This window comes from Lissotriton vulgaris, chromosome 11, assembly GCF_964263255.1.
Source record: "Lissotriton vulgaris chromosome 11, aLisVul1.2, whole genome shotgun sequence".
Classification (NCBI taxonomy): domain Eukaryota; kingdom Metazoa; phylum Chordata; class Amphibia; order Caudata; family Salamandridae; genus Lissotriton; species Lissotriton vulgaris.
Window position 1 is genome coordinate 988,416,400 of NC_141699.1, and position 26,786 is coordinate 988,443,185.

The following is a 26,786-nucleotide window of genomic DNA, read 5'->3' on the forward strand; positions in this document are numbered from 1 at the left end:
CCGTGTTCTTTCGGGAACAGCAATCAAGTTCTGACGTGTCCCACTAAAGTTTGCAAGGCAGGAGACACCTCGCTCTTTACTGCTTAGCAACACTTTACATTCACTGGATACACAAAGCGAGAGGCACCCAGGCATTACTGTTGTCAGCAACGCTGTCAAGAAGCGAAAAGCTCAAAACAAGAACACGCGAAAGAGAAAAGGGTGAAAGGGACACGGAACCCCGCCCAGGGCCGTCTGCGGTGAAGGGAAGGTGGCAAGAACCAGCAGGGGAGGAAGTCTCCCTGCAATCAATCAGACAAGCAGCTGGCATCAGAAGCCAGGGGGTAGGGACTAAACTGTCCCCTTCCATCTCCCGTCATGAGTCAGGGTAAGTGTACCTTTAGAAGTACCCATACAGCGTGGAAGCGCTGTTACATTTCATTGATTTGAGCTAAGAAATAAATACATTTAAAAGATCTTTTTAAGTCAATTACGGGTCAACTGCCTAAAGAGAAATTATGTTTTTAAGTGCAGCCCACCCAATCAAAGTGCTAACTTTTTTATCGCTGTTCTGTCGTGGTTGGTTGCTTGTTTTGCCAGATGAGGGTGCTTTATGTCATATAATCCTTCGTTTTGGGTACATTTCTTTTTTCTTCCTGTGGGTTATTCTATGAATAGTTATTGACAGTCTCTAATCCGTCAATGCAGATACTTTGTCTTCCTGATCTTTGCTCTGTTGATATCGAAACCCTGCGAGCGTTGGCTAAAATCTCTTAAAGTTTAATAAAAATGTTGCAGAAAGGCACCACGATGTTAGGCACGAATCTGCTGCATAGGAAAGTCATTGACAGGTTGTCAAATTGGATGCCACTATTGGCTGTTGCTCGGTGTTGTATTTGGTTGGCCGCGTGTTTGCTTTGAAATGTGTAATTCTTATATTTTGGATTATTCGTAATTTTGTAGTCCGTTTTTCGATGTCAAGTAGTAGTGAATGGCGTTGTATTTATGTTAGAGGGCGTTCTTGCTGCTTCCTTGTGGACATTTCATATTTATTTTTACAGAATTACAGGTGCATACAATCTCTTGGCTGGAGTGCTACTAGGTTTCGTTCTGGGTGTGTGAAAGAACAAACTGCAAAATTGCAAGAGATAAACTTGGATTCCTAGAGAATGTTTGTAAGACTGGTACCTTCACATCCACACGCACCACTATCAGAGCAGGCCATACAGTGAAGCCAGCTCGGTACATCTAAACATATTGTTGCAATAGATCTTTGAGCATGCCAGCTTAAGTCATGCGCCATCTTAAAAATATCACCTTGCCTTGTACGTATGGCACGAAGGTCACAATTACACACGTGGGGCCTCATTTATGAAAACTGACACATCTCTGCGTGAAAACAGCGATGCGTCACTTTTCATTGCGCCCTTCTTGCGACACCAATGATGCCTCATATTTACATTATGATGCATCATTTTGCTAGGAGTTACAGATACGTCAGTATTTCTGACGTATCTGTAAGCGCAAAAGTGACGCATTGCTGGAGTGTGTCACAAAAGTGACGCAACTCCAGCAATGCGTCCTTTCACATGGGGCAAGCCCCATATGAAAGGGCCTGTGTCAGTCTTACGCCTGCCGTGAGGCAGGCGCAAGATTTTGACGCAACGGCGTCCTAGAAGTGATGCAGTGAAATCCCATAGATTGTAGTTTGTCTGACATATGTACTCGTGAAATGGGTTTAAAAAAAGCTGTAATTACCAGTTTGTAACAATTATGATTCCAAACATGAAGCAACATGTCATTCATATATGAATGCACTGAAAAAACATGCAAATGTATCACTTCATGGCACTGACGATTTCCTTTACCCCAACGTGCACTGCAAATGTTTACAGACAGGGGACCTGAAATTCAGGGAGATACTTTTTTATGATTACAGTTTTGTCAATTGGAAAGGTGTAATTCATCTAGTCCAGTTTATGAAGTCGACACTGTATTTGTGATTTGATCATTATATGCGTCACCAAAATCTCAAAATTGCAGATCATGTTCCAACATATACTTTTTTTTTTTTTTTGAAAAGCACGGGTTTGATATTTGGCGATTCAAATGTATTTATGACATTTAATTGGATGTATGTTTATGTACTTTGTGAATTCATGAGAAAGGCAGAAAACTCAATGCAGTATGATTGACCGACAGGTTCCAGATTCTTACAAAACTTTCACAATATGATTTCAAACTCTATCAGGCAATGTTGGGGAGCTCACCAGTGGTGAGATGTAGGTTATTGCTGCCACCTAGTATGCTCTTGAATCTGGAGCTGCAAAACTCTTAAAAAAAACATAAAGCCGAAAAAGGGAATTTTGAAGTAGAATTTTAAAAAAACAGCACAAGAAGCACTACGATTTAACAAGATAGAGAGGGTAGAGTGGGGCCTTCTTGTTTAGCTGCCCATCACAATGAGTTTCACTCATCCCGTTAGTGGGGAAGGCCCCTGACAGTGGCCTACAAGAGGGTTGATTGGTGGCAGCTGGTCTATCATGCTCTGACTGGTTGGTAGCTGGCAGAAATTGGTCTGGACTGCAGCAAATAGGATAGCTCCCCTCTTCTGTCTGAAGGGATGGCTGGGCTAACGCCTGGTATCACTACCACGCAAGGGGAGAGGATCTTTGGGGACGCTGGTGTTGGTGGATCAGTGAAGGGGCTTCACACACAATTACCCCCCTCAGCTGCTCCCTAGCTGGAAAGGTCCTTCCTTCATCTTAGGAGGGAAACTTACAAGGGGTTCTAACTCTTGAGATGACAGCTTACGGAAAGGATCCTCGGAAATGTAGGCCATGCAAGTGGGGAAAATCAAATATCTTTCAACTTATTAGGGATTTATCAACAAATAACATTGAAAGCATTGAAAATGTAAAAAGGTTTAAAAAAAACTTGAGATTTCCTTTTAGCGCTTATGGAACATTTTACGTCCTTAATTCAGCAGATGGTGCCCTAGGAGTCAATTTTGAAGAATGTTTAAGAATGTGTAGATAAACTAGAGGAACAGCAGAGTGGATTGGAAGATCTGGTAGAGACTCAAGAGTCTATGGTCACATTTCAATCTGAATCTATTTATTTTTTTGAAGAGGAAGGCTCAGACTTAGAGGGCCAAAGGCATTTCTCAAATCTTACGTTATTCAGGATTCTATAGGGAGAGCAAGGTGATAGGGATTCTTGGCTAAATTGCTTTTCAAAGTTGTTCCTGGACTTGATAATTAGAACTTTGACATAAAAGTCCTGTGCTATTGACTCTCTCCGAATGTAAATTTTAGTAGGGAGCAAATTACCTATTTAAACTTATGTGGGGATCTACTTACTCCATGAGCTTGAGCTTCCTAATTTATAATTCAAGGAAGCCTAAGAAACAAAGCTCCTTTTTTTTTTGCCAGGCCAATCATCAGTAGAAATCTGAAGTCTCCCCCTGTCCTAAATTTTTTTTTCCATTCCAAAAATTAGATGTGAGAGTGTACCTTCAGAAACTCTCCTAAGAAGAAAGTCATCAAGGGGGGGTATACGTTTTCTGTTTTTCAGACTCTTCATATAAGCCTCCTTCAAAACTTGACAGTTGCTCCCATGTTCCTACATTGCTATATTCATAATAAAACAGATGAGGTGAAAAGTGTTGTGGGTTTAATATAGAACGGTTTTCATTTACATAAGTACAGAGACAAGTCACAATTCTTTTTCTACAACTTTGGCACATTTTATCTTCTCGCTCTTTGTAACTGCTTGAAGAATGTTTTGTCAAACTATGTTTTGCTCTTACATGAGAATTCTTGGGATTTGTGACAAGGGCATGGTTAGGATGGAGAGCTGACAAATACATTTCAGAATAGTGAATGGGAGAACTTTAGGGGCCTGTGGGGTTGGAATGGTTTAGACAGGTTGGAGAGAGGGACTGGTTGGTGTGGAAAACGTTATTTATGGGTTGAAATAGGAGAAATGTACACTATTTTTAGGGAAATATCTGTCAGTAGAACTTCTAGTTCAACCTAGTTTTTTGACTGGAGTGGTCACCTATGTAAGCACTTGTGGCAAATTCACCTCTTCTGCACAGACTCCCCAGATTATTCACCTTTTTATGGAACCTACTTCTACTGGCTTTGGAACTCTGTTCACTTTACCACTGCGAAATGGTAGAAAAGTGTCTGCGCTTCCTGTCTAATATATGTGCTGTACATTGGAACTACTGGTTTGGCTTATTTAACCAGTTGTAAGTCCATTGCAGGCGGTGTCTTAAGTGCGCCTATGTGATGAAAAGTTAACATGATGGGACTTATTCTTGTAGTCGAAGGCGGGACCAAAGGGAAATGTGCAGTGGTAACGAAAATTGTCCTCTCGTAGTTTGGTGGTGATAGGCCAGAAGGACTGCCTACCAGCCATAGCGGAAGGTGCCAAGTAGTGGAAGAGCGTGCACTTGTATCCTTGAAGGAGATCTCCTCCTTCTTCCTGGTGGCATTTAGGATAGCTTTTACTACTTTAAATGAGTGCATCTTCACCAGAACGTCCCGAGTCTGACTCCACTCCCCAGTTTGCGATGTCCTCACTCGATGAACCCGGTCTATCCTGAGTTGCAGCTGGTGAGGCGCCAGGAGCTCTGAGAAAAGACCCACCACATACGCCTCCAAGTCTGTCCCCTCAGCGCCCTCGTCCAGGTCCAGAATACGTATGTTCTACCTCCGAGATCTGTTCTCCAAATCCTCCACCTTCAGGAGGGCCTGTTGCAACTGCATTTGGAGACTCTGTTTGGTGTCATGGAGGTTTGCGGAGCGAGCGACAAGGACTTGTGTCTGTTCTTCCACCTCCAACACCCTAGCGCCCACGGCATCTATATCTTGCCGGAGTGTCGCCATCTTCTCTGTGAGATTGGCCTTGAGCTGATCCATGGAAGCATGGAGGACTTGCTTAATTTCCTGACAAAGCTCAGCTTTGAAGGCCCGAAGAGAGGCTACCGAGTCTGCTCTGGTGAGGGCCATAGTCGGCGCTGGGTCACTCTTAGCGGGGACGCGCTTTTATCTTGGAGCGCAAAATAACGAGAGACTTTATTCGCAGCCTTCTTTGGTGGCATAAGGGCAGAGCACGGTATCAAGATCAGTCGTGAGATGCCCTCTTATGTGATGTTGCCTCAGAGTTGGTGCTGGCTAAGTGCCCGGTAAAGATGTGGGGGAGGAGAACTGCCAAAGATCAGATGTTGGGGGCCATCTTAAAGTAAGGCAGCGCCGGGAGAGGAGCAGCCGCAGCGAAGGGGAAGCCTTGGTGAACTCTGCCCCTGGCTGGGTGGATAGTCCAATGTAAAGATTCCTCACTCACCTCCTTCTCCCCCGCTGCCAGCCAAGCGGAATCAGGGCCGGTCCCGGGAGCTCTCTAATGAGCGGGCGCTGTTTAAAAGTCAGGCAGAGCTACTCCATACAGGCCTCTCCCGAATACCCTGCTTGCTCTAATGTAAATTAATAATACGGACTAACCTGACTGAAGGGCTGCATCTCCAGTAGTCTGCAAGTTCTCCCCAGTCAGGCCTCCACAAGTCGTATCCCGCAGCCGGCTCCCGGAGACTCAGATGTCTCCAGGCTCTAACCTGCCGCCCGACGGGCATGGCGTTGCTCCCATCAACACTGCGTGTCAGACCGCCGAGGTCGGCAAACCACATTGGAGCTCCCCTGTGGTGTCGCTGATGGTGGGAAACCACACCACAGGTAGGCTTGTGGGCTGACAACGCAAGAGGACAGCAGGCATTCAAGTGGCGAGAGGCCCTCCACTTTGCACCGTCCTCCGCGCAATTTTGGGCCCACCGATCCGCCTTCTTCCTGTCGCACACCCAGGCCAGGTAGCCAATTTCAGAGTCCAGACCCTTGCTCCTGATGATTACGGACCGGTGACGGGCGAGCCCATGCAAAATGTAGCTCTCTGTGGGTGCCGAGATCACTCGTGGCAACCTAGGGGGCCTGAAGCTGAAACAGATCACAACCATTCAGCCATTTTGCTTGGCCACACCCCGATTTATCTCTATAAAGGTCCTTCAATTCAACTGTTATTCAATCCTGTTGTACGCTAGCTTTCCTCTAACATATATACCATCTCGTACTGCTCTAGCGCTCTAAACCCTAGGGAAGAAAACATCACTTTAAACTCCCATTTACACTAGCTAGAGACTTTTTTTTATGATCGACAGTCAGTAAAGTGAAGAAGGTTTTCCAGGTTACTTCATTGAGTATCCTATCTTTCTTTTATGTACACAGGAAAAATAATTGTTCTGCTATTATGGTGTTCCAGATCTATCTTCTACCTTTAATACCATTACCAAATCAACTTCCTCTGTTCTTTGTGATTACTTACAATTACTTTATTTAGTAACTCTGTTGACACCTTTCCATATTTTGTAACGTGTAATTAATTTTGTCTAAACCTTAAAGGAGTTCTTCTAAGTTCTGTTTTCGAGCCTGGCATCTTCTGTATGCTTTATCACTTTCATTTTTGTGATCACATCATTTGATTTTAAAAGTCGATGGCACCATATTTCCCCTACCCTTCTTTACTGCATACATCCACACTAGACTATCATTTTGTCTCTCAATGCATTACTCCTGAATTGGGTTGCAATATCAGCTTTTTGAACAGCTCCAAAACAGCAATCTTTCCCATTTCCTTTCTTCATTTCTAACATCTGTCTACTCTATTGATCTCTTTAGTTTATTCTAAGGCTCGCTACCTTTAATCTTGCAATTCCATTTGCCGATTTGTGCAATTTTCTGAATCAAATCAAATCAAATCAAATATACTTTATTCGGTTTTTAGAGTTAAAACCATAAAAGTTACATAGATCCATAAAACAGTTAAAACATGCAATGAATAACGATAAAAATGAATAAAAATCCCCAAAAAACAGCAATATATACATCTGGTACAAAAGACTGGTCGGACGGAGAAAACACACAAAAAGGAGTGCGTACCAATGATAGGGGTTTACTAGCTCTCTGCACAAATCCTTGATCGCAATGACGATTTAAAAAAACCTACTATAAAAGTTACACATTCTGGTTTCAATTTTCTGAATCAGACATTGTATGTCTCACACTATTGCTGTCTTCACTTACTTAGGTGTGTCTGACATATTTGCCACCTTTAACAAGTCACCATTACATTCTGTGACTATATTGCTTTAGGAAATCAAGCTTACTTGAGGTGGCTCGAAATATCCATCTTATATATGGTAAGTGCTACAATATTCCTTATGGTGCAGGGGAAAGCTCATTAATCTCTCATCCAGTGCTTGGGGGCAAATGATTCTGGTGACATTGTGGTCCTTAATTCTGACAATGTGGCAATCCAAACTGTAGAAATAAAAAATACAATACTATGCATTTGGAAGCAGTGAAAGAAAAAGGGATTAGCCAGTGATTGTAGGTCAGTCTTAAACCATCTTTTACGGTGTGCAATAAAAGTGACATTGTCACTCTTCAATTTGGACTTCCAGTTGTCCATTTAAGACTGGTTGCGATTTTTGGTTTTAGTTTACGTTACGTAGTTTAACCCCATATGCCTAATTTAATGTAATTTGTATTGGATTTTCTTGCATAATGGTTTTGTATAACAACTGCATTTAAGTTTAAAGTAATGGACTCCACCTTTTGATTAAGCGTTCAAGTAGCAGTTGACAAGAAGTGCAAAGACCTGTAAAAATTTCATTTTTTCCAGTACAAATGAACAATTTTCATGAAATTATGGGAGATATTCTAAAGGACGTGTGATAATAACTGCAAATCTAGCTTAACGCAACTCTCCACATCGCAGTTTATCGTGGGAAAATAATGCTGCGTTAACGTTGTATTCTCAACACGGCGGTACCATGCGATGGGCTGACGATAATGTCCGCGATAAAGTCAATGTGACGCCGCAAAAACGCAAAAAACAAATGCCAAAAAGTTGCAATGAGGCCAATCGCAATACAAAAATCAGCGAAAACCAATGGCAGGCCTGCAATTCCCACGCCCCATGCGGGAAAAGGCACCATAGAAGCAGAGTAAACAAGCATTGGCATAGCCAATAGGTCTCGCCTTTGGGACCTTATAAGTGTTTAGCCATGTAGCACATCATCCTGGGTGTTGTGCCACAAAGAGCTGAAAAGCTATACAATGCCTGTCAGGGGCAAAATGGTGTTTAGAATAAGTGGGCATCCAATCCTTAGGTTCTATGCGAACAGCACAGACCAATGGTCATGTGTGCCAGTTGCAGTTCTGATTCTATGCAAATATGTGGGTTTAAGTGACACTCGATTCTACGTCATTGGCTGTCCTTGAAAAGTGTTCCTTCCTGACTAACCCAGTGGCCACAGCTGAAGGTTTTTGCTTTTGTCTCAAGTGGTCCATAAAAGGCCTGCGTGTTATTTTAATGTAATACAACCCCCTAATGTTTTTTTTGTTCTCCATGTTTGTCACGGCCAGTATACCAGTGAAAATCTGTGCATATATATTTGGCTCTGGTTATGAAAGAATTTGGCTGAATAACCACCACTTAGTTCATTTTTAGGATACTCTGCTTTTCACCGTAATTGCAATCACAGGCCTCTCTTAGTTGACAACAGCTGCAGAGCCCTTTCCAGTCAAAGGCATATCTGTTTTTTAATTCAAAAACACAGGAGCTTAGAGGGTAAAGCTAGTCGTAGGTCGCCCTCCACTCATAATACCACATACGAATACAAGACCCAGACCTGTTAGGCACATAAAACCCTATCCTTCTGTAAAGGACATACCAATTTTCGCAACAATATTGCAGAAAAAACACTCCCCTATCCTTAATTATTTGGGGTAGTAGGTATAGCCCTGGACGGTGCCTTATTTAACAAACGCTTGTTCCAAAAACATCAATTCAGTTGTGAGACACAAACACTTCCACACTTTAGAGTCACCCGTGTTACATAAATGACAAAAAAATATGAGTGAGAGCGAGAAAACACCTCACGGGCGCACCACCAACGGGAACCTGGCAGGTACTCACCAGGATTGCCCTGTTATCATCATTGGTGTTTTCAAGCTCAGAAAAGGAAAGGAAAAGTGTCCAGAGCACACAAAGAATTTGTGTAAAAGAAAATATGCAGTGAAAAAAGAAGATCAAAGTAGTGATCTACACAGAGTCCAACAACATGTAAAAACACATAACACACAGCAACACAGATATATCACTTTATTCTTTTTCTTGTGTTGGGTGTGAAACTCTAAAAATAGTAAGTGAGGTCACTAACTATCCAACCATCACTACTATACTTGCCGACATGTTTCATTGCCATATAGAAGTTTTGGCAATTTCTTCAGGGCGTCATATATATTAATGCCACTGCATATGGACCATTAAGTCTGCACAACTGAAATGAAATAAAAATACGTGCACCATGATTAGCAACCTGCGTGTGGGACTCAAGCCACTTCAAGACCGCATCGCATACACCTATCCGATATTTACCCTTTCACGGCCATTTCACTCGTACCGGCCGCTGGATAGATATCTAATAAAGATGTGTTCATAGAGGAATTTTCCCATCAATTTTCTGCGGGTAAAATAAATCAAAAATCAGTTATATGTGTCCGGGGGCAAGACCACCTCTAGTTTAATAACTACATAGCATTAACTTTTCAGACTCATTTGTTCTAGTCTTGTAGTGTATTATAAAGTCTAGAAACAATCCTGCTTCTTCATGCCAGTAATTTCAAAATTAATGCAAGGACTCTTCATCCGCTCCTCCCGCTCGTGGTTACCTATTCAGGGCTAAATAATGATTACTACTGAACTCAGATATTTCGTGATTCTGAGATTCGCAAAAGGACTCCTCAAGTCGCTCTCTCGACTGGTGTTTACTTAATCAGGGCATTCCCAGCGAGCCTTGTTGAAGTAATGAACCATTCATATTCAACCCTCATCCTCTCCTTAGTCAGAAACTCCTAACTAGAAAGACAACAGCTCTGGGAGAACCGGAGCCCCAACTCCTTACCGCTATAGTGGAAAACCTCTGCCGTATCATCAGCCCGTGTGTTCTTTCCGAAACCGGCTCACAGATAAGCGTAACTGCGCACGCGTAGTCTCGCGATAGCATTACCGCCATCTTGGATATGGCTAGTTATCATTCGAAGGTACAAAGAGACCGTTGCGAGGTAACTTTCTCGCGAGATTCAAGGACCTTATGTTAAAATCGATAAAACAAAAAGTCGAAAGAGGCTTTTTAGCATTATTTAGCACCAACGCAATATCGTGTTGTCATACTACCCGTGTGGTGATTTCAAGTCGGATTTAGTCCGCATGCCTAAGGCATGTTTTTATTCTTGATTAATCTAAACATTGTTATTCAGACGGATAGTCTGAAAACTACTTATGTTCTGTTGGGCAAGTTCTTAATATGCCTCATGTCACATTATTCTATAATTTATTTGGAATTGCCATGTTATACGCACCCAGGTGTTACTTGAAGGGTACTGAAATAGAGGGAGACGGACTCGTGACAGCCTCATACACATACCAATAGAACAAAAGAATGTTAAGACAGTGTATCATGGACCAGCTTCCCAGATTCAAACTCAGTTTCATATGTGGGCAATTAGATCCATTGGGAACAATGAAATCAATACACTGAGTCCCACCCAGGTAAAAATTACTTTTTGAGAGACACAGATGCATGTATAAATCAATGTATTTTGTTCCATTCAAGGAGATCGTTAAGGCCCAATGTTTCACTCTTCTCCTGAAAAATCCATTTTGCCTCCTTGAAAGTGAGTAAACGTTCCACTGTATTAGTGTCTCCCATGACTTTTTCCAAAACCAGCCACTTAAAGGTATGTTTGTTACTGTAGCAATGCTGTACCAATTTTGTCGTCAGCTTCCCTGCTTTGGTCGTGCTAATATGCTCCTGGATGCGAGTTTTTACCTTACGTGTGGTAAGACCTATATACTGTAATCCACACTCACAGTCTAGTCTGTACACTACATTGGTAGTATTACAGTTACTGAACTGTCTTAATTCCCACTCTTTGCCTGACCTCAACGTGACGCTGTTAACTTTTGAAGTCAGGGGGCAAACCGAACACGTGCCACACGGATGGTGGCCCGTAATTTTTGTCCTGCCCGTGTCTCTGGGGTTCTGCATTCTTGAGTGCACTAGCTTGTCTTTCAAGTTACTTGAGCGCTTGAAGGCAAATCTAGGGGGCGGCATTTTAAAATCTTTGTTTGATAGGATGTCCCAATGCTTGCGTATTGACTGCCTTATTTTTGTTGCACCCACTTGCAACAAAAATAAGGCAGTCAATACGCAAGCATTGGGACATCCTATCAAACAAAGATTTTAAAATGCCGCCCCCTAGATTTGCCTTCAAGCGCTCAAGTAACTTGAAAGACAAGCTAGTGCACTCAAGAATGCAGAACCCCAGAGACACGGGCAGGACAAAAATTACGGGCCACCATCCGTGTGGCACGTGTTCGGTTTGCCCCCTGACTTCAAAAGTTAACAGCGTCACGTTGAGGTCAGGCAAAGAGTGGGAATTAAGACAGTTCAGTAACTGTAATACTACCAATGTAGTGTACAGACTAGACTGTGAGTGTGGATTACAGTATATAGGTCTTACCACACGTAAGGTAAAAACTCGCATCCAGGAGCATATTAGCACGACCAAAGCAGGGAAGCTGACGACAAAATTGGTACAGCATTGCTACAGTAACAAACATACCTTTAAGTGGCTGGTTTTGGAAAAAGTCATGGGAGACACTAATACAGTGGAACGTTTACTCACTTTCAAGGAGGCAAAATGGATTTTTCAGGAGAAGAGTGAAACATTGGGCCTTAACGATCTCCTTGAATGGAACAAAATACATTGATTTATACATGCATCTGTGTCTCTCAAAAAGTAATTTTTACCTGGGTGGGACTCAGTGTATTGATTTCATTGTTCCCAATGGATCTAATTGCCCACATATGAAACTGAGTTTGAATCTGGGAAGCTGGTCCATGATACACTGTCTTAACATTCTTTTGTTCTATTGGTATGTGTATGAGGCTGTCACGAGTCCGTCTCCCTCTATTTCAGTACCCTTCAAGTAACACCTGGGTGCGTATAACATGGCAATTCCAAATAAATTATAGAATAATGTGACATGAGGCATATTAAGAACTTGCCCAACAGAACATAAGTAGTTTTCAGACTATCCGTCTGAATAACAATGTTTAGATTAATCAAGAATAAAAACATGCCTTAGGCATGCGGACTAAATCCGACTTGAAATCACCACACGGGTAGTATGACAACACGATATTGCGTTGGTGCTAAATAATGCTAAAAAGCCTCTTTCGACTTTTTGTTTTATCGATTTTAACATAAGGTCCTTGAATCTCGCGAGAAAGTTACCTCGCAACGGTCTCTTTGTACCTTCGAATGATAACTAGCCATATCCAAGATGGCGGTAATGCTATCGCGAGACTACGCGTGCGCAGTTACGCTTATCTGTGAGCCGGTTTCGGAAAGAACACACGGGCTGATGATACGGCAGAGGTTTTCCACTATAGCGGTAAGGAGTTGGGGCTCCGGTTCTCCCAGAGCTGTTGTCTTTCTAGTTAGGAGTTTCTGACTAAGGAGAGGATGAGGGTTGAATATGAATGGTTCATTACTTCAACAAGGCTCGCTGGGAATGCCCTGATTAAGTAAACACCAGTCGAGAGAGCGACTTGAGGAGTCCTTTTGCGAATCTCAGAATCACGAAATATCTGAGTTCAGTAGTAATCATTATTTAGCCCTGAATAGGTAACCACGAGCGGGAGGAGCGGATGAAGAGTCCTTGCATTAATTTTGAAATTACTGGCATGAAGAAGCAGGATTGTTTCTAGACTTTATAATACACTACAAGACTAGAACAAATGAGTCTGAAAAGTTAATGCTATGTAGTTATTAAACTAGAGGTGGTCTTGCCCCCGGACACATATAACTGATTTTTGATTTATTTTACCCGCAGAAAATTGATGGGAAAATTCCTCTATGAACACATCTTTATTAGATATCTATCCAGCGGCCGGTACGAGTGAAATGGCCGTGAAAGGGTAAATATCGGATAGGTGTATGCGATGCGGTCTTGAAGTGGCTTGAGTCCCACACGCAGGTTGCTAATCATGGTGCACGTATTTTTATTTCATTTCAGTTGTGCAGACTTAATGGTCCATATGCAGTGGCATTAATATATATGACGCCCTGAAGAAATTGCCAAAACTTCTATATGGCAATGAAACATGTCGGCAAGTATAGTAGTGATGGTTGGATAGTTAGTGACCTCACTTACTATTTTTAGAGTTTCACACCCAACACAAGAAAAAGAATAAAGTGATATATCTGTGTTGCTGTGTGTTATGTGTTTTTACATGTTGTTGGACTCTGTGTAGATCACTACTTTGATCTTCTTTTTTCACTGCATATTTTCTTTTACACAAATTCTTTGTGTGCTCTGGACACTTTTCCTTTCCTTTTCTGAGCTTGAAAACACCAATGATGATAACAGGGCAATCCTGGTGAGTACCTGCCAGGTTCCCGTTGGTGGTGCGCCCGTGAGGTGTTTTCTCGCTCTCACTCATATTTTTTTGTCATTTATGTAACACGGGTGACTCTAAAGTGTGGAAGTGTTTGTGTCTCACAACTGAATTGATGTTTTTGGAACAAGCGTTTGTTAAATAAGGCACCGTCCAGGGCTATACCTACTACCCCAAATAATTAAGGATAGGGGAGTGTTTTTTCTGCAATATTGTTGCGAAAATTGGTATGTCCTTTACAGAAGGATAGGGTTTTATGTGCCTAACAGGTCTGGGTCTTGTATTCGTATGTGATATCTGTTTTTTAATACAGCAATAAAACATTTACTAAAACAACACCACCTTATCCATGTCAACGTTCTTTTTAAAGAAGACAGCCAAACGGTGTGGTCCATTACCATTACTTAACTTACTGTTTTCAACAAAAATGTTCGAGTTTAGAAATAAAACATATATTTTAACACTTCTGGACCTGAACATCTATGTACATAGTATGTTACAAGACATTGCAATGCGTGAAATACCGAATGCAGTCTACTCTTTTTGTCTGCTTCTCCATCATGTTAGAAAGCCAATTTCAGTAACTGAAAGCGATCACTCTAATTCCCAGCAGGATATATGCGTTTTTATTAAGGATCGCGTCTGGCGCCTCCTTCAAAATATTGCCAAATACAAACTCTTCTAATATACCTATGGTAACCCTAATAGTAGAATGTTGTTATGTATTGTTTAATACTGCAGTTTTACCATTTCAAAGTGCTGTAAATAGCAGGTTACTTGAATTATTTAATGATAGCCTGGGCTTGCTGTGATTCGAAGGAACAATATGCAGCTCACACCAGATATCAAAAGCATGAGTGTAACTCACTGAGTCATCTTAAGAAGAGCAAGGTACAGCTCTAAACCAATGGCGTGATACAACATGGTCAGCCTCCCTGCCGTACCACAAACAGCACAGACAAATGAGAAGCCGTGGAAATCCGCATGACTGCTATGTAAAACAAGCGGGAGGAAACAATAAACAAGGGCCACGTGCAGCGAAAGTGAATGCGACGGCGCTAATTTCACTACAAAATGACTCACCAGATAAGGCGTCACAGAAAACAGTATATTTTGCTCCACAAAGCCATTCTGCATGGAAAAGCGCCACAAAATGTAAACTTTCTGATAACAGTTTTGCATTCGTTTCCAACCTGGAATTACTTTGCAGATAGCACAAATCATGCACTCAGGGCATAAGTCCTAAAAAATGAAGTGGGGCGACGCTGTCACCAGAAGTGACGTCACAACAGGAAGTGACGTCACGAAAGGTGCTGAGATCTTCGTCCCAGATAGGCCAAAGAGTGAAGTCCAGCTGTTTGGCAGGGGGGACGGCGTTCCCCCGGTAAAATAAGTGGGGGGGACGCCGTCCGCCCGCGTGGTACCCCGACTTGAGTCCTGCTGATGCACTGCAGGTCAAGTTTGGCTTGACGTGGGAGCTTGAAAACGAAGCACGCACATAGTAATTGAATTACTGATCTACAAATTCAAGTAGAAATTGATACTTTTTAAATGGCATTTTTGTTGGGAGAGAGCGAGACCTCCAGCGGCAAGCTGCAATTTTGCATGGACTGACAAAAACCTTGGATTATCCAGAAGCTGGATTTGTCTTTTGCTACCGCTAGCACTAACCCTTTGGGGGGGTATAGGGGGGATGGTCGGGGGGTGTGTGCGGAAGGCAGCAGTAGCAACACTAGCCCTGTTTCTTTCTCTGAATTTCTCACAGCAAACGTTCATGATTGGACACTATGTCAACCTTATGTGTGCAGGCGGACTGTGAAGAAGTGAGCGGGAAGGTTTGGAGGCGTGACTGGCGGCACAGAGAGCTGAACCAAGCGCAGTGGTCAGCGACTCGGTGTGAGCGAAGAATAACAAGCATTGGAAGCAGCAACGTGATGCAATATATAAAACACACAGTCGCGTGCCGCGAAATGAAATAAAAAAACGCGAGTGTGACCCGCGTGGTGTGCACGCGCGTCACCGCAAGTGCTACCTTGCTGGCGATCAGCTTGCTATAATGCGCATGCGCGCGCGCTCTTGTGCGCGTTCTAGCAAGCTGATCGACGGCAAAGTAGGATTTCTCAGAGCCCCAAATGTCTCAGCAGAGTTAGCGCATGCGCTTGATCAGGCCGAGACCTAAGTAACGGTGAGATGACAATTTACGAGCACAACCCCACTTCCGTGACGTAGAATAATTGACAATTGTTCCGCACCAAATAGGCTTCTCCTCACAAACAATCACAATGTACATTGAAATGAAGTCTGCATGTGAACTGCGCCACTGCAGAAACATACATGGAACACACAGTGAAACCACATCTCCCCTTCACATTGCAGAAGGACAATCAACACCTCCTGCACACAGACGTGTCATGTCCATGATCAATCAATTATGTAAGCATGGACGAATGTAGAGGCAGTGACTCCCACTTACGAACATGTTGCCCATGTTGTGGTACTTGAGTCACAGGGTGCAAACCCGTATCATGCTGGTACAAATCTGACCCCAAAAGGAGCCCTGTTGTCACTTGTAGGTCACAAATGACAGCCAAAATGGATTGATTTGGGGCACATGTGAAACACCGAAGAGTGGGATTCCGCACTAACTGTGACACACAGAACTGGCAGGCCGAAAACGTGACACCCTAAACAGTCTCTCTGCCCATAGGTGACACACCCCAACCAATAACACATTTATAAAATTGTTAGCACTACATGTCACACTCACTTGTGTCTGAGTGATGTGCTCGTTCAGATGAGTGATATGCACTCAGGGACTGTGTCTAGGAATGCATTTATTTGCACATGCTGTGCCTGTCATTAATTTGTACTGTCCCATGATTGCTAAGGATTGTTACAATGCGACGTGCTCATGTGAAGAAATTGTCAATTATGGTGTTCCTACGGGCTATTCCTGCTGCAGTGGGGTGTGGTCCACCTGCCTCATCTTCATCATCATCGTCCGGTGCATCTGGCACTTGTATCCATGGGACATTGCTGTGTACACATATGTTGTGCAACACACAATATGCAATGATCATCTTGCACACGATGTCTCGCCTGTACAGGAGCCTTCCACCTGTGATATCCAGGCAACTGAAATGTGACTTCAACACGCCAAATGTGCGTTCCACGATGCCCCTGGTGCGTTTGTGGGCCAAATTGTACTTTCTCTGGGCCTGTGTGCTCGAGGCTCAGAGGGGTGTCATCATCCAAGCGCAGAGTGTATATCCTTGATCACCTGTGACAGTGCAGAGAGGCATGAGTCAATAGTTTGTTCTGCATGATGTGGCTCACTGGTACATTGGTGTGTCATTTGCATGACTCAGTGATCCTTTTAATGACATGTACTGCATGTAGCAAATGTGCGTCATCAATGTGTATCATGTAGCCTCACTGCTGCTCCTCCCTCCCCGAGCCTATTCACTAGTGTGCGCAGCAGGGTGCATCACTTGCACTCCTACGGCATTGTCATGCCTGTCTGCGCATGTCCACAAGCCTGACGATGACACAGTGACGTTGTGTGCTGAAGGTAGTCGGCCACATGTGTGTGGGCCTATGGTAACGACAGGGCGGACACAGATGTAGCGCTCATGCCTGGCTGACCTTGCATTTGAGGGTAGACCTTTGGCTGATGCTGCGGTATTAGAGACACACACAATAGTTGGCATGTATGATCCCAGACCCCGAGTGAGCTTACGCTCCCTCATTTACCCCTCAGCCGACCCCGCACTCCGGGGGCATGCTATATAGCAACATTGTCCATTGCAGGACGGGTGGCGCAGACACTACAACAGAGACACATGCATTACTTACTTCCTTGGCAAGGCCTAAACTTAACCACTCCCAGAGCCACGTGTTGAATAACCACAAGCCTTCGCTGTACTGCTGTAAACCAGTCCACTCCGCTTACCCTCACAGGGGGGTATGACACAGCTACATGTCCCAGGTCCACCCCCCAGCCTGCAGTGACATGTTTGCATCCAATGTACACAGCACAATGTAATGTGGTATGGTCCCGGGGACCTCATGCATACATAATGACCACACTGACACAATTAGATAGTTTGTGGAACTGGCTACGGGCACGTGCACCCGGCACCTTTTATTGCCAGGGTCACATGTCCAGTGACGCCTGTGCTCGATGGTTGTGGGGTGCGTGTAAGCCACCCCTCAGGGGTTAGTTGGTGCTGGCAACAACTACAACAGTGATCAGACAATCCAAAGTTCAAAGTAAAAACAGCAAGTGTCCATGACTTGAGCTCCACAGAGTTAGTGGCCCTAGATGCACTGCGACCTGCACAGGTACACGGGACGGTGACTTGTGAAGCACTGAGGTAGGGCCACGAGAGCTGAGCAGTTCCTCGTTGATGTACAAGGAGAATGTCGCAGACTTTTACAGGGACAGTGGAAAGTGTCCTTCCAGGGCATGATGCAGAGGGCAGACGCAAGCACAAACAGGCATATTGAGGAGTTGAATGTTACAGACACCTTTTTACCACCATGTCAGTATCTGCTACATGATGATTAAGGGTGGGCGTAAAATCCGTTTCGCGGGCGAATTTGCGGATTTTCCGCGATTTTGCGATCCGCGAATCTCGCGAAATCGCGTTAAAATACGCGAATCAGCGGGGGCGAATTTTCAGCCAAGCAAGGGTTACAGCAGCAGGTGCAAAAGTTGAACCTAATTTCTTTGTAACCTTTTACAAAAGGGTTACAAACAAATTAACTTCAACTTGGACACCTGCTGCTAATTGCTTCCTGGCGCCTCGATGCCTACTTGCAACTATTCTCTGACCCTGCTCTGACCCTTGAAGCAGGGTCAGAGAATAGTTACAAGTAGGCAACGAGGCACCTGTCCAAGGAATTAAATCTCATCAGGAAGCACTTACAGATATAAAAAACAGGAAGAAGGGAGAGGATGGCAAATACACCCATTTTGAGTTGTCAGGAGGGGTTAAAGTAAAAGAGACCTTTACAGCACAATTTTCATATGCATTTTGCTAAAAATAAAAAGCTGTATGTTCTGTAGGGGCAACTCAGGAATCTGGCCCTTCAGAGATCCGGCCTCTCTTTCTTTCTCTCGTTCTCTCTCTCCCTCTCTCTTTCCCTCTCTTTCTCTCTCTTTCTATCTATCTATCTATCTATCTATCTATCTATCTATCTATCTATCTATCTATCTATCTATCTATCTATCTATCTCTCTCTCCCTCTCTCATAAACGACTGCATGGGTAACTTCGCTATGCAAGCGGCTTGCAAAGACGCAAAAATCCCCGCGAACACGCAACAAACCCCACGAACACGCAAAAAACCCCGCGAACACGCAAAAAAACTAAAATCCGCAAATTCGCGAATTTTGCGGATCGCGAATTCGCAAATCCGCAAATTCTCGGATCGCGAATTCGCAAAATTCGCCCATGCTTAATGATGATGTATACAACCCCCAGGCCATAGACTCAGATGCAACCAAAGCTCAACTATAGAGTGTCCATGACTTCCATGGCACAGTCAGTGGCACCAGATCTGGAGAGGATGCAGTCTGAAATAATGCCTGTACAATGACATGAACTCTGCCATGAGGAGATCAAGACTCAGTTCCAATTGTGTGGCCTACTTGACCGCAGTGTGTGCCAGAGGCAGCGGTTAGCAGTGGCTCACAGCCACGTGTCTTCGGCTTGCGAGGAACAGAGTTAGTGGCACCAGTGCAGTTGTCGGTAGTGTTCAATCACCTCCGTAATGGAGATTCTTTTCTCCTCCGGACTGAACCGCGTCTTCCTCTTACTCCTCTCCTAGGTACTGTGATAGGAACTCTGCTATGATGAAACCAAGACTCAGTTCCAAATGTGTGACCCACTTGACCGCACTGTTGGCCAGAGGCAGCGGTCAGTGCGGGTCAACCGCTGTTCAGCCAGCTCCTCCTGGATCTCTAACACACGACGTAGAAATGGCATGTGGAGATGATTTGTGTTTGACGGAGGTAGAGGCACCAGAGCTGAGCGGGTGTGCAGCCTGCGACGATGCCGTGTCCTGCCTGGTGCAGACTGTATTGGATTGGTGTGGGGCCTGCTGTACCACAGCGTGGGACGAAGGCAGACGTCTGCAAGGGCCCACAGACATGTGTGGTTGGAAATGCTATGCACAGAGTTGGTGGCACCACATCGAAGGAAATGTAGTGATATAAACTCTGCCATAAAAAATGTACTCTGCCATAGTGTACACAACCTACTAGTCCGCTGTGTATGCGGGTGGAGTATGTCAACGAGAGAAGATTACCTTGGGCCTGTGTTGCGCAGGCTGTGATGGTCTGAGGAGGCTGCTAAGGTCACAGGCCTCAGGCTTGGAGCTTGCACCGGCACGTGGTGGACCCTCTTTGACACAAGCTGGTGTCAGCAGGTGAGCCGTGAGGCCTGGGTGCCCAGGGGTGGGAAAGACGGGTTCGTGCACCAGCAGCCCGGGGTGCAGCAGGCGCACAGGATCACAGGCAATGCTGCTTACAACGTCGGCCTTGTGGCAGGGTGAGAGGCGCCACCTTGGCAGACACATTAGGCATCTAGAAGAGAACCACGCTCAGAGTTATGTGCTTTTTATTCACACCCCTATGCTTGCCTGCCATACGCCGGGCCAGCCAACTCCGCTCACACTTACAGGGGGGGGGGCATAACAAACTACATTTCCGCGATCTTCCTCACAGACTGGGGTGACATGGTTGCATCCACTGTCCACTACATTGCATACACCAGCGGTGTATGTCAACATGGATATGTGTGTGGTCTGCATACTGCAGTCTGCCATCACATCCATGCCACACTTGGCATTGTGTACATTCTCATTCATGGGTTACTTGCCTCCTTCGCACATGCCTGGTCTCCTCCTCTCCCCAAAATCTACTATTGTGTGGCTGAGGTGCCATGCCGTTGATGGCTCATGTAGATGGCTAGCCCAGGTTACCACATTAAGTTGCGCTGTCGTGTCTGGTGGGTGGGCATGTTGTTTGCCATTTTGTATGTGAGTTTGTAACATGTGCATTCCCAGAGTTGTGATTTGCATGATTGTGGAGTTGAGGTGTTTGGTTTGTTAATTTGGTACTTACCAACGAGCAGTGCATTTCTGTAGCTGCCATCCTGGATGTGCTGGTTGATGATGGACTGTCGGAAGATGTAGGAATCATGCACACTGCCTGGGTAGTTGGGGACGACATTGGTGAAGAGTCCCCAGTGGTCCACTATTGCCTGCACATTTTGGAATGCGTGTGCTTTCTATTGCGGTAATTGTGTGCAGTGTCGACAGGGGGCACAAGTAGGACATGTGTGCAGTTGATTGCCCCCAACATCTGCAGGAAACCAGCTATGGCGTAGAAGCCTTGCTTGGTCTCCAGCTGTTCCTGCACAGTGTAGGGTAAGTATAGGTACTGGGGTACCAAGCTGCTGATGGCATCCAGGCCAGGTGTGAGGAACTTGGATAGGGCTGGTTGTGTGACTCCTCCCACTCTGGCAGTTGTTAGTTGAAAGGTACCAGAGGCCAACAGGTGCAGTACAGCCAGCTGCTTTGTCTGAGGTGGGATGTTGGTTGTCCGCTGTGTTAGTACCGTCAGCCTGTGGGCAATGATGTTCAGGATGCGGAGGATGGTTGTACTTTCGAGCCTGTAGTGGGCAATGACGTTCTCTGGTGTTAAGTCTATGAGGCTAGTGCATTTCCTGAAGGTCAGCGCTGCCTCTGTGGTGGTCCAGGGGGGAGTCGGGGGGCCTGGGGTGGGTGGCAGGCCTGAGGGTGGTGGCCATGGGTGTTGTGGCCCTGTTGGGGCTCCAAGCTGCATGATCAGTAGCTCCATTGCATCTGTTGATCTGCAGGTGTGGCTCTGGCCTGGGCTCCCTTTTCTGGTGCAGGCTCTTGTCCGACTTTACACCAGGTCAGAGCAGGTGTTAAATTCCTGCTGCTAACATGCCTTATCGCCTGTTTTGAGTTCTTATCGCCGATCTGGCTGTTTGTTGTGAATGTTGCGGAGTGGTGTTGTTGTGGCTTTTCGCACGGGAACGCCTACTCTGCATCTCATTAGCAATAGTTACCCGGGTCATCTGTAGCGATGTTTTTTGCGGCTGATATCGCAGGTAAACTGGTGATATGGGCTGTTAGCACCAGCTTGTCAATGGGGCAATATGTTTATTGCACCTTTGGCTGCGATAGAGTGCCGATAACTCGATGATGAGTCCTTGAGAATATGCCCATATGTGTACTAAACGAAGAACATTTCAGAAGGTAGCTTAAGTAACTTTTCTCCATGAGTGTATGCCTCACAAAAAAAAATCTCACATGGCTACTGGTTCGATGGGATAATGTTTCACAGTGTTGCGTGGACAAGCATTACACAGAATTTGCCATTATGAGAAATGGTGGCAAATTTGCAAACATTTTGCACATTTCATGTAATTCGTGAAATTTGTGTATTATGTAAAATTAGTCGGATAGACCAATCTTGCACAAGCCCACACACAACTCTCTGACTGCAGGCAAAGTGATGTCAGAGCAGAAATGTCATTTATAATTGCTATTGTGTTGACTCCCTTTTCTTAAGCCACATGACAAGCAATCACACTGCTGGACTATAGTAGGATATTATGATACATTTCTCCAGACTAAGGGCCCTATTACGATCGGAGTTGGGTGACCGTTCGCCAGCCAACGCTGCAGGAGTGGGACCGCCCGACAAGTAGTCAAAGGTCCCACCTGCCAGATTAGGATGTTCCCCCGTGTAGGTGGCCAGAAACATCTCTTTTTCTATTGCTGCTTGTGCTGAGCACAGAAAAGGGCCCCAGCACAAGACGCAAAAGAAATAAGCATTTGCAATGCAACATGTCTCTCATTTACGTGACTTTTAGCTATTGGCATTGTAAATGAAATGCCTTTTATTTATGTTTTGGTTTTTTGAAACATAAATAAAACACATTGTCATTTACAATGCCAACAGCTTAAACTCTCATAAACGCGAGACCTATTGCATTGCAAATGCTTGTTTTTCTGTGGATTTCAGTTATACTAAGTCCGATTCGCAGATGGACTCTTTCATGAAATACACAACAGCATTTCACCCTCATTAGGCAGACCCTCCAGCATTTTACTAATGTGCCGCTATATTGAAGTCCCGCTATTCCCTCATATTTAAACTAAATTGGCATCAACTGCATCATTTAAGACATTTTAAAAGACTTTTTAAAAAGAAGGCAACTAAAATCATACTTAAAATAATTGTTAGCAGAATATTAAAAATGTGACAAACGTATTTGCTTCGTATTTCGATATTGTTATACGCTTTGTGTTTACAAGTTCAAATATAACTTTTCCCTGGTTTAATTTTAATCAAACCAAACGTGATAGTAACAAAAAATACATTGTTTATGCATAGAACAAAAGCGTGACAAACCTACTCTAGAGCAGTGGAAAACATGAGATTCCTAGGTTTTGGTGACTTTGCAAGTAAAGTTCAGGATGTCAAGCTTGCAAGACACACGGTTCCTGTATGCCGTGGCCATTGAGGTCAAATGGTTAGCTGTGTGTTAATCATGTCCCCTATGGTGGCCAACTTATCCCATGTCAATAGGCAAACTGTTTTCAGTCATGGACTTTTCTGCTGCAAATCAATTGCTATCAGGTCTGTTAATGTAATTTGGGCAATGAAAGCAAACCAAGACTACAACACCCAGAATGCGCTAGTTTGTCACACAAAAGCCAGAGCTGGAAATTGTGTCTTTGATCACATGAACTTAGGTGGTAAGCACCAAATTTTCTCTGGGCCACCAAATTTCCAATGTTAGGCTTTCCTTTAATAAATCAATGCAGTCTAGTTGTAGCAACTACACAGCCCAACTACACTCATTAGAACAAGGTCCCTAATAACAATGATTTTTAAAGAATATTTCACAACTGTTAAGGTGGAGTGTTCGTACAATGGACCCAGCGGGTGCATGTGGGCACGTGGGCAGTAGCAGTGATGTTGTAGGCTTACCTGTGTACTACGGGTTGTGACAGGTTGGGTATCACCATGGGTTCTGCTTCAACTGGATTAGAAGTTTACACATGTGCACTGGTTATGTAATGACCAGGGGTTTCAAGCAGCGTGCTGAGGAAAAAGAAGTGGTCAGCTAACCTGTGGCAGAAAGTAATCTACTGATGCAAGTTTACGCTTTTGCCATGGGATCTGCTGTGCGCTGGAGGATGACACCCAGGGCAGCAGAGTGTGCTGTTACTTGCTTGTTCTGTGGTGGAGGGTTACCTGCTCTCTCCCATGCTGGGGAGCAGAGACACCAACAGAGCCCCATGTCCATTTGCTCCCGCGTGGGCTGGAAGTCTTGCAGCTGTCAGGAAACACTTCCTCTCCCTTGAACGTGCTGTGGCCGGTTCAGAGTGCAACTAGCCGGCGGGTGGCAATCTTTGAAGCGGGTGCGGTGTCTACCCCATGGCGAAAACTAACCCGGAGCCCTGTCAGAACTGAAATGGCCCATAATGTTATTAACTTACAAATGGTGGAAGAGGTGGCTCACCCAAACCATGCCTGCACCAGGCTCCTCCAGGGTCACTCTACGCTCATCGAAAGCAGAGCCCGGGAAACTGCAGCATGGAGCCGGGCTTCTTGCCAAGGTTCATGAGCCCTGAAACAAGTTATTTTTAGGTCAAAGTGGAAACACAGGAATAGTTGTACAAAAAAAGTGGGCATGGCGCGCTGAATGGAAACAAAACACGTTGTCGTGCCTGCAGCAGGAGAAGCTCAATAAAGAACAAGCGCTGAAACACAAGTATGGCCCCGCAAGTTAACTGAGTACTCTTGCATGCAGAGCGTTTGCCTTGCGGGAGTGAGCAGCAAGGCACGATAATTGCAAACAGATGGCGCCACTACTCGCTCCCACAAATGCTCTGCATGCACGAGTACTCATTGGAAACAGTGCAAAACATGCACACGTTTCCAGGAAAGTACAGTGCGATTCCAAGAGGTCCCACCTAAGCAGCACTTGCACTCTGCATAGGCAAGACCTAAAATGGATGTTTTTAAACATCCATGCACCTTGTACCAGGCACACTGTGCATAGATGTTTGGGGGGCACCACATAGCAGAGGCCTATGGGAGCTGAGGCCCTGCTAGGGTCCCCCAAAGTCCCTTTTCCTGGAGCCTTTCCATGGTGTTGGGACTGCGGTGGAAAGGCTGAGGGAAATGTACATCGTAATCCCTAAGGCAACTGGCTGCACAGGCACCACCTTCATTGTAGGGCTTACGCTCTGACCAACGCCCTGATTGGCTCCTTGAGCCTGTTGGGTGTGTCGGTCTGTCCCTCCTACTGCTGCGTTCTGACCAATTGCATCATAATGTTGCGGTCAGACCGTTATCCTGGATGTTGGTGGGACCTCCACCGACAGCCTCTTGTGGCGGTCCCACAACATTATAATAAGGCTGATAATTTATAGGATTCCTGTAAAATACAACAATTTGCATATTTATTGGCTATTGCTAATTGTTCTCCTCACAAGGTACAATGGGCATTTTTTCTGAAACCCCTCTAATGGAATGTGTTCCTGGGTTCCCGCTTACCAACGTAGTAGCCTGGTCCAGCTGCAGACCTGGTCAACATTATCAAAGCCGTTTTAAAATCCTACATTACATAACAAAAAGCAGTCCTCAAACACGTGCAAATCAGAACAAAGGAAATGCGTGCAAATGAAAGTAAATAAGACATACCCAGAAAATAGGCCTTGTAACAATATAGAGTCAACAAATAACCTTGGCCAAAACAATGACAAAATGAACTTTTCTCAGAACAGTAGAACCAAGTAAAATATTTTGTTATGAAGAATATATCAATTAAAAAAACTTAAGGAAAGAGAGAAGAAAATAAAACACCACAAAATATTACCAAAACAGCAAACAAATCTCAGCAAAATGCTATTTCTGCCAGGGAAACAGCCTATTTGTTCTTGAAGAAAAACAAAACAATCACCGGAAGCCCTGAGCAACTGGGTGGGATTTTAAAAAAAAAGACTCAAAAAATGACAATAATATCGACAATTAAAATATGTACAGAGGTAAAAGACCTACAAAATGTGACCATCCCTTTAGAAACTACACCCATCTAGTCAGCTACTGAAGGAAGCGTACCAGTCTTACAAGCTACAGAAAAAACTCAGCCTAACCTTACTGCTTAAACGTTTTCTGGATGTCTGCTGTTTGACTACTTACCTTTTTGCCAAGAGAGGTTTTGCTTGGGTGGAACTGGAAGCCATGGGGATGTAGACAATAGATGGTAAACATCTCATCAAAGCTTGGCACGCGCCCCATTGTCTAGAGAAAAGTTCACATGGTTAACAATATTAATTACACTTGTGCAAATAACCGCATTGTACCTGTGTCAATACGGGCTGAGACACCTGCTCTGTAAGTGCAGATAGTCACCCTAAAACAGAACTTTCAGCTCTTTGGGCGTGCCTTGTAATTCCCACGTGCACAAGCATAAATCGATTTAGTCAAAGGTTAGAGGAAATAAACCAGGAGCAGATTTACAAGCCCCCTGTGCCACTTTTGCGTCACTTTTCCCATGTTAAGGGGCAGATTTATGAGGCCCTTGCGCCACGTTTATGCCGCTGTTGCGTCACGCAAGGCGGCGTAAACGTGGCGCATCCCTACAAACGATTTACAACGTGACGCATCTAGGCAGATGCGTCACGTTGTAAAGCCCTGCGCCGCTTGTGGGCGTTCCGGCGCAGGGTGGGCGTTCCGGGGCAGGTGCATCTCGCAAAAGTGGCTGAGTGAAATCTATGAGATTTCACTCAGTCACTTTTAAGCCAATGCTGCGTCAAAAGCCTGCGCCTGCTTGAAGCAGGCGTAGGTCTTGACGCAGCATTGTTAAAATGGGGCACCCCCGAGCCTTGCTGGAGCTGCGTCGCGCTTGCGACGCAACTCCAGCAATGCGCCACATTTCCGGCACAGATGAGTCACGCATCTGTGCCGTTTTTGCACCATGGCTGGCGGAGCTGTGGCGCACTGTGGCGCATGTTAACTGGCGCATCCCTGGGGATGCGCCAGTTAACATAAATCTGCCCCCAAATATGACACAAAAGTGGCGCAAGGGGATTGTAAATCTCCCCCCCCAGTTTCTTATACAGAAGATTATTTTGAAAACATAGGGACAGGTAGCAAAAAG

At 44.7% G+C, this 26,786-nt stretch overlaps 1 protein-coding gene across 1 annotated transcript in view; it reads left to right on the top strand.

Annotated features, from left to right (window-relative positions):
- Positions 1-223: 223 nt before the first annotated feature.
- LOC147683825 (uncharacterized) overlaps positions 224-26,786 on the top strand; it is a 1,174,400-nt gene continuing 1,147,837 nt past the window's right edge. The window contains exon 1 of the mRNA XM_086944225.1: positions 224-367. Within this exon, the coding sequence (XP_086800351.1) occupies positions 358-367 (10 nt within the window). The 5' untranslated portion in view covers positions 224-357. The remainder of the gene's footprint in view (positions 368-26,786) is intronic.